This window comes from Tribolium madens, unplaced genomic scaffold, assembly GCF_015345945.1.
Source record: "Tribolium madens isolate multiple individuals breed KSU strain unplaced genomic scaffold, Tmad_KSU_1.1 Scaffold_1;HRSCAF=32;Tcas5.2_LG8, whole genome shotgun sequence".
Classification (NCBI taxonomy): domain Eukaryota; kingdom Metazoa; phylum Arthropoda; class Insecta; order Coleoptera; family Tenebrionidae; genus Tribolium; species Tribolium madens.
Genome location: NW_025400984.1, coordinates 403,701 through 416,531, shown reverse-complemented (window position 1 = coordinate 416,531; position 12,831 = coordinate 403,701). Strand labels below are relative to the sequence as shown.

Sequence of the window (12,831 nt, the reverse complement as noted above, 5' to 3'; positions counted from 1 at the left end):
ACATAAATTGGTGATTTTTATCTGTTCAATGTTGTTCAATGTTGCAAGGTTTGCTGTTTCCGTTAACTAAATTCAAGAATACATGATCTGAACGGACAAAAACATAAGCCAAAATCTAACCTTTGAAGGGTTATATTTCGTGAAAAAAGGCTCAAACAATTTTTTGTCATGGGAATTTTAACTCAATTGGATGTCCTTTCAACCACCCAAGAGATGGTTCGAGACTTTTGAATCACCCTGTACAAAAAACTAAATTGACCATATTTAATTTTCGTGGAGTTAATTACAGGAGAAAGAAAATCTAAGATAAAAATCACAATTTTTGGACTAATACTGTTCTTCAAGTGACCGATTCAATTATTTTGCCAATAAATGCAAATTATACATGGCGATACATCAGCGTGTCCCCGGATAGGAGAAACGACTCTTGTAAAAGATAAAAAAAATCGATTTAAATTTTCATTTTTTGGTGTTCAGACTTGCTTGGTTAAAGACTAATTTCTAAGGTAATTTTAGTTTTGAAAAATCAAGTATGTCTTGGAAATTTTCAAAAAAACAGTTTTTTTGTAGGGTAAAGTGCCTTTGTGTTCAGAATCAACATCTAGACCACCAAATTTCATTTTTTTATGTTTATTAATTCACAAATCAAAGAATTGTATTTAAACACTTCTTTTGACATACTTTACCACTCTGCAACAGATAATTTGCACAAGTTTGTAAGTGTTCTTACACAAATTAATTTGCTATAAAAATTGCTAAAAAAATGGGGGTAATTCCCTTTATGGATTGCGTAGAAAGATCTCTGTGGAGAATTATGAGCGACGAACTTGTCAACAAAATTTGCTGGCACGAAACGAAAGCTAAACTAACTTTATATTGTACAAAGACAAAAGAAGGATTAGTACGTAGAAAACTCTATAGTCATCCTGTTTCTTGTTTATATTATTATTTTATATTATTACGCAGCAGGAATTCAGTCAGTTCTGAGAGACACTAATGAAAGAGCAATCGAAGACAGTGTAAGAAATTGGTTGAGACATGCGCAATCAAGATTAAATTAAAAAAAAAACTGCAAGGTACGTTTTTCTGTTTTGTTTTCTATGAATTTTACGAGAACAGTGTTTGTTTAATTGTTTTGTATTTTTTAATGGAATTGTTTTTTTATATTTGAAGAATTTATATGTTTTTTTATGAATGTAGATTTTATTGTTTTTGCATTATTTTTTTAATTTTTGAAATTTTTTGAATTAATTAAATCTTTATTTTCGAAAAAGAATTTTTATTCCAATTTTCCCCTTAAAATCTCATCATAATCCCCTTAGAACAAAATAAGAAGTTTTCAGGATCAACAGGAAACTGCTAAATGTATCCTGTTTTCATTTCCCTGGGACTTCTGATAGAAAGGGAAGAACTTTTAATCCTGATATCCTCGGGATATTTCTGGAACAGTTTGGTGTTATGTGGGAATAATAATAATCATGTGAATGATTCACTAGTAATAATGGGCCTGACAGACTGACATGATTTTAGCTTATAGAGAATGTTTGAAGAATGCATCTCTTGTTGCTTGTGTGATGCCCAATGATATCCCAGACGAAAGACCTTCTGACACGATCAGATTAGTTTTTGAGCAAATTGGGTTCCTGTTTATCAAAGCGAAGGGTACCACTGGATGAAGCTTGAATAGATAGTTTCCGAAAATCTTATTTAAATAATACCCATTGTTGTGTTGGTAATTCAATTACTTATGTTTTTCATTATCTTAATGTCAAAACTGACAAGTTGTAAGTGTGCTGGCTATGATTTCATATTTATTACAAATAATCTTTGAAATCTTCCTGACCTATAAAAATGTAATGTTGGTTGCATCGAGAATTTGGTCAGGCTCATTATTCCTCGTGAATCACCCTGTATAGACCAAAATAAACATATAAGTCTTAACAAACAAAGTAACGATTTCGAAGATTATTTGTTTTTTTAAATATTTATTTGCAGTCTGTTCAAACAAACAAAGAGAAGCTTCTAGCACTGATTACCCTGATGGTTCACTCTTAAGCGGCACCTTTGAAGTCGCTTTTTCAGAATCTGTGACCTCGCTTGAAACGCACATAGTGCGCATCTCCCCTAAGCATAGAGTTTACACTGTTTACAGCCTCAACCAATGGTAATGCAGCGCGCTCTGACATTTTTGACAGTAACACTAGTGTTACAAACATGAAAGTTTAAAAAGTTACTAGATTAAAAAGGATAGAGATATATCTGCTTTAACATTGCGCATGGGAGACACAATTACGTTCAAAATAAAATTTGAATCAAAAAGTGGGGGGAGTGAACCATCAGGGTAATTAGTGCTTCTAGTACAAATTCTAAAAATTGTCACATTTGATATCTCCGAAAACCCATATTTTGTTTATTTTGGTCTATACTATTACCCCCTTAAATATTTTACAATCTTTTTTTAACACCTTGTATACTATTATTTTGAGTTCTTTGTTTGGTCACAAAACCAATACATTTTTAAATTAAGCCTATGTCTATGTCAAAAATAATTTATGTATGTGACATGAAGTGGTAATTACACATAAAAAATCCAATATGTTTACCTTTGGGGTATAGGGACATATGGCTATTTTCCCTTGTGAAATTAGCTGTTTGATTTTGAATTAAAAATGACAGGTTTTAATAACGAGCAGTCTTCTTCATTAAAACGAATGTTAAAAGAAATGTGCTGATAACAACAGATTTCCCGAACGAGCTTTCCAATAACCAAACTGTCGCAAGTTTCTAATTAATTCTGTGGAAAAAATCAAACTCTAAGAAAAGAATAGTATACTAAAAAACAAGTGTAGTGGCTCGTGCCACTGGTATTACAATAACCTCTCATTGTGTAACACGCGTTTTTCAGACTATTTTTTCCATCGCCGTCTCCATAGAAATAATCCTTTTCTCGCCTGGGCATTTTTTGAGTTCAACTGATTCCCGTTGGCGCTTTAATCTGGGGAAATATTTTGACATATCCAGTTTTTTTAGCTTAAAGGGTTCAACCTCATAATGTCAGTTCTCCCTGGCGTATCTAGTTTTGTTGTATCCTTCCTTCCCAGCTTTTGTTAATTGCGTTACTTTTCGTTAATAATTAAAAATCATTCAGTTTTATCCTTAGTAACCCCCGTAACTAAGAAAAAAACGGAATCACTGCTCCAATGCATTTTTTACGAAGTGCCCAGGCGGGATATTGATACATTTGATTAAGGAGGCGGTGATTTTTTCTATTGAGCACTTTTAAAATTGAATTTATTATTATATTTGACAGTTAAAATTTTTGACATTTGACGTAGGTATGCGGTACCCAACTTGCATTACATTAGCTTCGGTGAAATATATTGAACTGCAACAATTTCTCACTTAAAAACGACCGTCATGGCCAGTGATGGCCACAGTATTGCATAAAATGTCGCCAAAAAACAGTGTCACAAAATGCTCATTGTAACACCGAAATAGAAAAACACTTTTATGCGTCTTTTTATTTTAACAATAATGAATAACAAGAATTTTAAAGTACCTATTCGTATAAAACTTGTGTTGTCTTTTTTTCCATCACTAATACAATTGCATATACGGAATTTTGGACGATTTGTCATTGGAATGATTTAAATATGTAAAACGGGCCTTATGGCCAATTAACCTCACTTTTGGTTTTTGTAATTTTTATCCGGACGGCTAGAGAAAAAGTGACAATAAATCAAAATAATTTATTAAATAAGGTGTACAGGCTGGATTATAAAAAACGCCTCAAGTCATAGAATTATTATTACGTTACAATATCTACTTCTTTGATCAAATTTAACAGTTTTTTGTTATTAGTCGTTTGCTCAGCTTTGAAGTAAAAATTCCCACAGCTTCCTTTATTTAAATTTATTTTCAAATCGTCCAAAATCAAAAGTTAGTAAAAAATAATAGTGAATAAGCTTGTTGAAAAACAATTTAATGAGAAATCCAAAAATAATAAAATATACAGGGTGTTCCATTAAAAAACTAAAATTGATGTTACTTCCGGTGAAACAGAAAGCAGCAATGATTGAGCATCTATCCCAAACAATAGACGACAATAAAACTTCAACTTTGTTCCAAGAAGTGTTGTCATATCTTTAAAAATAATGAAGTTATGGCTTGGGGCGTTTTTCATTATTCAGCATATATAAAAACACGTGCTGCTGACATTATTGTTTCAGAAAATCGACGCCAAAAATAAATTTCAACTAAAACGTTTATATTTTAGTTTCAAGCGTCAATAAAGCGAGGTTTACATTAGAATTTTTTGAACTGACATAAATTTTATGTCCAAAATTCCGTGTCCGCCGCTGTATTAGCCTTTTAAACTTGCATTTAAAGTTTTTAAGTAATAAAGTTTATTGACTTTTTAAATATTGGCGCATTATTGTTACGGAAAATCGACGCCAAAATTAAATGTCAACTAAAACGTTTAAATTTTAGCTTCAAACGTCAATCATAATGACAATAAAGTGTGGCTTACATTGATATTTTTGAACTGACATAAATTTGATGTCCAAAATTCCGTATCCGCAATTGTATTGAATCAAAAATTTTACTTAATTCAGAAATTGCATAAATTTGCCTAATTTACATAAAGTTAGGGTAATTTTGAACATTTATTAAATTCTTTTTGCTTTCTTTTGAATACAAATTATTTAAATATCGACTTCTTTTAATGTGAACAAAACAGCATTACGTTTTTGCCCAAAATTAACTCTAGAGACAAACGGCTCATTTTTGACTAGAAGTTTATACAGGGTGCGCCAGAACTCGCGCCCCAGAGAAAAAAAGCCATGTAAGGTAAAATACCAGGAACATGAAAAAATTTTTTTAAAAATTCCAACTATAAAAATTTAGAAGTTATGACAGTTTAAATTTTACACTTTGACTCTATTTATTTCTGTTGGAAAATTAATTTTCCAAGTTTTTTTGCTACAGGCTATTAGAAGAGGATACAAGGAAGCTCTATCCTAAATTGTAACTCTGTTTAATGTTATTTGTGGTTTTTACTGGCATTTTTTTTTACTTTTACAAAATAATTATAAAAAAACATATACAATATCATCAGTGTCATTCAAATATATGAAAAAATGTCAAATGTCAAAAAATAAATGTCAAATTTTTTTAAACATTTTTTTCATGTTTCTGGTATCTTATCTTACTTGAAATTTTTGTCTGGGGCGCTTGTTCTGGCGCACCCTGTATACAAAAATTTTGTATACCGCTATAACCTGCTAACGTTTCGCATTCCTCGTTTTCTTAGTTCATAATGCATCAAAATTTTTGGCACATCCGGTATTTGGTAATGCTACCAAATTTAGTTTTTCAAATGGAACATCTATGTTTTTTTGCTCGAAACAATAATAATTGGCATGAAAAATACGGTAAACCACTATTTATTATATTTTACTTTACATAGTGCATTCAGAAAACAATTTAAATTTTTGAATTTTATTGCATCGTAGGCGGATTTTACTTGTCAAGGTATTCATGTAAAAAGCAATATGCTTGGATACCGTTTAATTGTTAGTTTGACAAAGCCTAATTTGTCAATAAATCTTATTGAGATCTTTAATAATGGATGATATTAATTACGACGAATTGGTAGATCAGTTTGAAGTGTTTTTTAAGTGTAATAAAAATATATTTCTTTTTCAAATTGGTTTAGGCACTTCTACTGAAAAAATGAAAATCAAAAAAATGTGTTTTGTACCATATCTCAAATCTTAACACATTCTGAGTTATTTGCCAATAACTCGTATTTCAACTATTTTTATGAATAAAAGTTGATTTTGACCGGAGTTGGTCAATTCGACCACCAAATAAATTTAATCCTCTTACCGTAAAAGTTGAGGATACCCTGCAGGGGGTTTTGGTGTTGTATTTATGATTTAGATAAACAATAAAAGAGAGGTAGTTTAAAATAGGGGTGAAATTTAACTTGGAACATTCAATTACGGTCACATTTTAGACTTTTAGTTTGCTTTGACGGAAGCGGTTTGTTATTAGCAATAATGTCAAATCAAGAAGCACAAAGTAGAAAAATTTTGAAAATAAAGTAAATTATGTTAATCAAAAAATTCTGGAATATAATGTGAAAACAATATCTAGATTTACATTCGTTAAATCAGTATGTAGCAATGATTTGCCAAATTCAATTAAATTAAATAAAATAAAAATGTTTTAGTTTACATTTACTTGATATTTTCTTTCCAAGTCCAATACCCGATTTTAATCTTTGCTAATTTGATCTATCTCCTTTATTAAGTTAATCCTTTAAATTTAATATCGTGGTCGAACTGACCGGTAGGATTTACACACCCCATACTGGCGTGGTCGAATTGACATACGCTCATTTTCATGTTAGAAGTTTGAATTGTTAGCTTCATCCTGAATACAATCGAGAAGAGCTTGGCGATATGATTTTCATATTAGGAGAATGCGATAGAAACTGTTTTTTGGCAAGTCGACTTGACGCATAGCGTTATCCGGAACTACGCTGTCCAGACAAAAAAGCATGCAAGACTTATTAGAGAGGTTTGTACCAACGGGAAATGTAGACTATCTAAAGTCAGTGATTTGCCAAAAAACAACTTCTATCGCATTCTCTTAATATGAAAATTATATCGACAAGCTTTTCTTAGTTGTACTTCATGATAATAGTATATTAAGCATCAAGAACGGTAAGGACATTTTACCAATCGAAGACAATTGTTTGGAGCAGGAGCGAAGTGACGACTCCAATTATTGTCTGAGATTGATTTTTGTTAGTTTTTTTAAATAAAATATCTAAAAAATGTTCATTCAACAACATTTTTGAATGCTTACCGACTTAGCAACAAAAAACAAAACACTTACCGACGAGTTTGGGATAGCAACGAGTAAATACAACTTACTGTCTTGGAAACAGACGTAGTAAATAATCGAATAGAGTCTAATCGCGCAATAAAATAGTACTGTACACAGGTCAAAATAAATAATACTCGTAACACGAAGCTAACAATGATTCAAACTTCTAACGCCAAAATGGACTGTTATTTATTAAAATAGTTAACAAAACGAGCTTTTGGCAAATAACTTTGAATGTGTTAAGATTTGAAATAAGGTTTGAGTTTGAAAAATAGTTGTTTTTTAATTTTGTTTCGAATGATAGAAAAATAAATAGAGGTTCTAATTTAAAATAAGAAAATTAAAAAGCTTTTAACTTTGGAAAGTTTGATAGTAAATTGTGAACAGCCTGTAGTAATTCGAATAAACCAAACATGATTAACAAAATTGTTAGACTTTATTTAATCAGCGCCTAGTATTAATTTTATCAAAAGGGCACTATTTGTATTTTTTATTAATTTTTAAAAGTAAAGGTGCAAAACCGTTTTTTTAATTTTTTTATAAAATGTCTAAACTGATTTGAAAGACAATTTGGGGATATGTAAATAACTAAAAAGGCATTATAATAAGCACAAAAAATTATAGTATGCCATTTAAAAATAGTTATTTATTGTAAGAGTGTGTTAGGTAGCGTTTTATCCACGCAAGAATGTTTAACCGCGAGAACGTCAGTTCGAGCGATTAGTTTTCTTAAGTGGATAAAACGCGACTAACACACGACTGCAATATAACGTTTTATCCACAATTACAGGCCCAAATTATTCCAAATTTAATAAAAAATTAAATTGACGTTTAAATGTCACACCAAATGTGCTTTCGCTTAAACCTAGTAAGCTGTTACGCGGTGCGCTGGTTACTAACAGTGGAATAAAGTTACTTTATTCCACTAGTGGATAAAATACAGAAAAGACGTTTTGCTTAGACCCATTAAAATTTTTATTACTTTTAAGTTAAATGCGGTATTGTTAAGAGTAAACTAGAGGGTAAACATATCATAAACCAGTGGAACCCACACGGACCGAGAAACCAGAGAAACAGATCAGTTTTTAACAGGGCCGGATTATTTACTTTCTTTTTGTCAAAAATACTTAAAATATTTGATGTTATTAAATCAAGTATTTTAAGAAACTTAAAAAAGCCAGGTGGTTAATAACAAGCTATTTATTTTTATACACCGGCATGATTATCGCATCGCTTAAATTTTAAGATTTAAAATGGCTAAATGGTTGTGAAAATAGTACTAAAATTGATGATATAGGATAGTAGCATTATCAAGAAACTCAGTGGACTATGGATTTTTCAAAAACAATTGGTGTAGATTCTTTATTTACTCAGTAATAAGGGTCAAATTATCAAAATAACCTTTAATTTCGGAGAAACAACAATAACAAATTGAACTTCTTTCAAGGTTTGAAGAGGCAATACTAGGTATTATTGGTTGCCTCCGAATGTGAGAACAGCTTATCTAAACTAAAGAAGTTATCCGCACGAAATTCGCTTTTTTGTTTCTTTTGACAATCATTAAATTGTAGTTTAATTGTTGAAGTTTAAGTCGTAAACTTTACGTTAATTAATTAATTTTTGATGTATTTATTTTTTTAAACATTATTTGAATAAAAAATCACTTTTCCCATGTGAAGCGATAATTTTGCCGGTTAGTGTAATAGCTTGGTAAAACTCTACCACTACTTTGGTTTAAATACGGCCCTGTTTTGTTCTGGTGGTTGCAGCAACACTTGCAAATTTAAGCCATTGTTTGGTTAATCCCTTATAATGTGTCATAAAATTTTTAGTATGTTTTAAAAGAACGATTTTTCTATAGTATATGTTATTTGGAGTAAAAGTGAGTTTATGTGGCTCAACTGAATCATTTGCCTTACTCCATTTGGCCAAATAAACGTTCAGTTTCGCCACATAAACTATCACTTTTACTCCTAATAACATAATATAACGGGTGTTTATTTAAATTTGGCGTCATAGTTGGCGGAGTTATAAACGGACACAATTTTTAATACACCCGGTGAGGTGTCAAATGTCAGATTAATTAATAACTTTTAATACGATGGTTCGTTCACAATCAAACTTTCATGGATAGCTTTAACGCAAAAATAACACCCGTTACTATTATTATTTACAAGACAAGACGGCCAGTGTATGTACCCAAAAAAAATATTGTTGCTTCAAGTACCGATGACAAAATTATAAATTTGTCAGATTATGAGTATAAGTAGTATTATATTATATTAGTATTTAATAGATAACAATTTTGTGTTTCGTTCTTAATCAAACTTTTAATTTTCATACTTTTTTTTTCCTTTCTTTAATATTCGTATATTACCTACATAATTTTGTTGTCGGAATCAAATAACGTAGAAAAGACAAATACAAAATACAAAATTTTGTACAACTTATAATCTTTATACACCCAAACGAATTCAAGAATAAAATGTCGAAATTTTTATTCAGGGGCGTACTAGACTGGGGGGGTTTAGGGTAAGAATTACTCTAACTATTTTGGCGTTTGGTTCTTGCTACTTTCAGCCACAAAATTTTAAATTCTATAGTTTCAAAGGTCTCTTGCGTTTTTTCGATATAACTTACCGTTTTTGAGTAAAATCAGTTTACAGTTTGTCTTACAAACCATAAAAAAATCTCAGGTGTTTAAAGATTATCAGCTGTATCAACTTTTGTAATTTTATCCATTCTGCAATAGTGGAAAAACTGTATTAAAAAACGCATTTCTTTCAGGGGGTGTAGCTGTCTTACATAACATTTTTATACATGTTCATAGGAAACTTTTGTCTTAAAATATATATTCTATCACCTATTTAAATTTGTAACAATAAAAACGAAACACCCTGTATAAAAGTAGAATACTAAACTTTGTCCACGACAATTTTTTATTTTCGGCTTGGTTTATGGTATTGAAGAACTGGACGTTTTAATTTAATTAATAAAAATGGTATTTTGCGGCCAACTTTATTTAGAAAAGCAGTGATTTAAGGATACAGTAACTGATTTTGAAATAATATACGAAATTTTACAGGATGTTAGGTCATGATATATAGAATAAAAATATCTTATTAATTTTTTTGTAAGGCGCACCATTACTCAGATTAAATACAATTTGCATATAACTTGCTGTATACTCGTAATATTATTCGCTGTTTTAAAAAATCCGTTTCCTTAGACTTTATTTTAACGTTGCAGACTAATATTTGAATTGAAAAAATCATTTTCCAAGAATATTTTGTAAAAAAATACATTAAAATAAATGTTACTCGAAAAATAAAATTAACACAATTGTAATGAGAAACTTTGTGATAGCGAGTTAAGTAAGTAACAGTTTATTTTCTGTTCTGTTTGCTTTGATCTATCACACTGTAAAATTTTGCCTATTATTTCAAAACCATCCTATGTAATTGCAGTAACACAATTAAAATGTTGTACTCATATTATAACAAAGGCGTGGACAAAAACGTTCTTACAATTACTTAAAACAGAATAAAGAGAAACTAACTAACAAAGTTGTTCTAATATTAAAAAAGAGATTAAATTTAGTAAATGTTTTCTGGTATGGGGCAGTTTTCTGTAAAAATCAAACTAATATTTTTCTGTGTTACGTTGACATTTTTCTCTCCCTCATTCTACTTCTTTTCTAACTTCAAAAATTAAAACGAATACAATTTGTTTGCTTTCAGAAATGCAGCGATACTCGTGTCTCTGACAAAAAGGTGTTCTTTACTTTCGCTAGAACTCTGCCACCATCTAGCAAAGTATCTAAAAGCGTCGTGGCTTTATTAAGAGCTTTCCAGTGGCATCGCTTCGTGGTTGTCTCTGGCACGCATCCAGCTTCTGCCACCGAAGTCCAGGAGGCAATCGAGGTGGGTGTATCCTGAATGTAAACACCATTACATTTACGAGGCACGCATTGTTTACTTATCTTGAATGTATAATAACGTCGACTCCATAATTTTCGATTACTTTATCTCAACAATTTCACGTTATATTTACCAAAAAAAAATTGGTGTGCACAAGTTATCAAACTTCCACGAGAAAATATTTACTCTGGTGGCAGCAACGATATTCTGCTTCTGATAGATCTGTCAATATATTAATGTGAATAACCTCGTCTTGTTAAACGTTTTTATTGGAAAAGTTAATTACGATTGTGTGTTGCTTGATCCTGTGACATTATAATTAAGGTTGTCGAACGGATTTTCTATTGAAATTTAAATAAAAATCGTGTTTTTTTCTGAATCAACGCGTAAACATCGCTACCGTAAAAAGGTCTATAACACAAATATATACAGTGTATTAATTTTAAAAGTTGTAATCGGCGATATCACTAGAACTGAAAAAGTTATTGAGAATTATTCAAAACCGTTTCAGTGATTCCTAGGGGGAATCAAAATTATATGGTAAGTGACGCACCTCCACCCATTCTTGAGTATGTAAAAAAGTCTTTGTTTTTGAATAATTAGAAAACGTCTTTATCAAATAAGGTGTTGAATGACATTTTTAAAAAGCGCTTGTTGTGAGCTTTCCAACGATGTATCAGAAGTAGGGTAGTGCCATTTAAAAATTCTATCTTGGGGTCAAGGTTGCGTGGAGGTGCGTTACCATGTCATTTTGATTCCCCCAAGGAACCACCAAAACGGTTTTGAGAAGTTCTCAATAACTTTTTTTTCAGTTCAAGAAATATTGCCGATTGCAACTTTTAAAATTGACACCCTGTATATCTGGATACAATTTTGAATTTCAGGAGCTCTCCATCATTCACGGACTAACTGTTACTGATATAAAGCAGTATTCAGACTACATACCTCATTACATTGAGCAGATGGATAACATTGTTGCGGATACATATATGAAAACACGAGGTAAGCTAAAATTATTTATTAACATTTTTTATTTTTGTTTACGTTTTAAACCAAAATGGCCTATGACTTTGAACTTACGTTGGTAACATTGAAAAATATAATTTCTTATTTTTTTACGTTTCCAGAAACCAATGGAAACTTTCTGTTTCAATCATTTGTGTAAGTTTTAGTCAATCAAAACAAACTTATAGTGAGAATTTTCTACTTACCACATAACCGCGGAATTAATTGAAGTATAACGAGAGTTAGATTGTATCAATGACAAGCACACATTTTCCCAGAAATTTATATAGACTGTTCCGGCGGCTAGACATCAAGTAGGTTGTAGCAGTCTAAATCTAAATGCATCTTTAATTTAAAGGCCGATTCACACAAAAAGTGTCAATGTCATTCAGCACAAACTTAATCACATCAATAATGACAAAAATCGATGTTTGCTATCCTATGTTAATTACGTTGTTAATTTTAATTATTTTTTTGGTGGGGTACCCACACATTTATCTGAAAAAATAATTTTTAGGGATGATAGAGGTTAGGATTGTTTGAATTTTCGCATGGTTGCTACCTTAAAATGATCTCTTTCAACGACTACTTCGATGCACATTAATAGCGGCTCGTCCGAATACACTGGAAGTGGGTATAAACTTCATTATTTTAAATAGAAAGCGGGCTTTAGGGCAACTGTTTGGCAACACATTTTTGAAAAGTTTTGTCAAACAATTTTAATTTATTCTCAGTCACTTGTAATATTGTATTGTGGAAAATTGCATGGTATTTGTGCATTTCTATAGTAACTATACGACACTTGCACTTCAGCTGTCTCTTTAGAATGAAATGAAACGTTTTTAAATAAAACAAACAATTAATGAGTTTCTACTTGTTGCATTGAAACTATAGGTTTATTTCTTTCAATTATTTTTGAGACATCTGCGAGAATGATGTATAAATATAACGAGTGTCCCAATAAGGTCAGCTAGCGACTGTACCTCGGAAATCATTTGTCCTATAG

The 12,831-nt window shown here is 30.9% G+C and overlaps 1 protein-coding gene across 1 annotated transcript in view; it reads left to right on the top strand.

Moving 5' to 3' along the window:
• The window catches only part of LOC123016311 (guanylate cyclase 32E), a 65,640-nt gene that overhangs the window by 34,235 nt on the left and 18,574 nt on the right, over positions 1–12,831 (top strand). The window contains exons 3-4 of the mRNA XM_044416627.1: positions 10,641–10,823; positions 11,705–11,822. Coding sequence (XP_044272562.1) covers positions 10,641–10,823; positions 11,705–11,822 — 301 coding nt within the window. The remainder of the gene's footprint in view (positions 1–10,640; positions 10,824–11,704; positions 11,823–12,831) is intronic.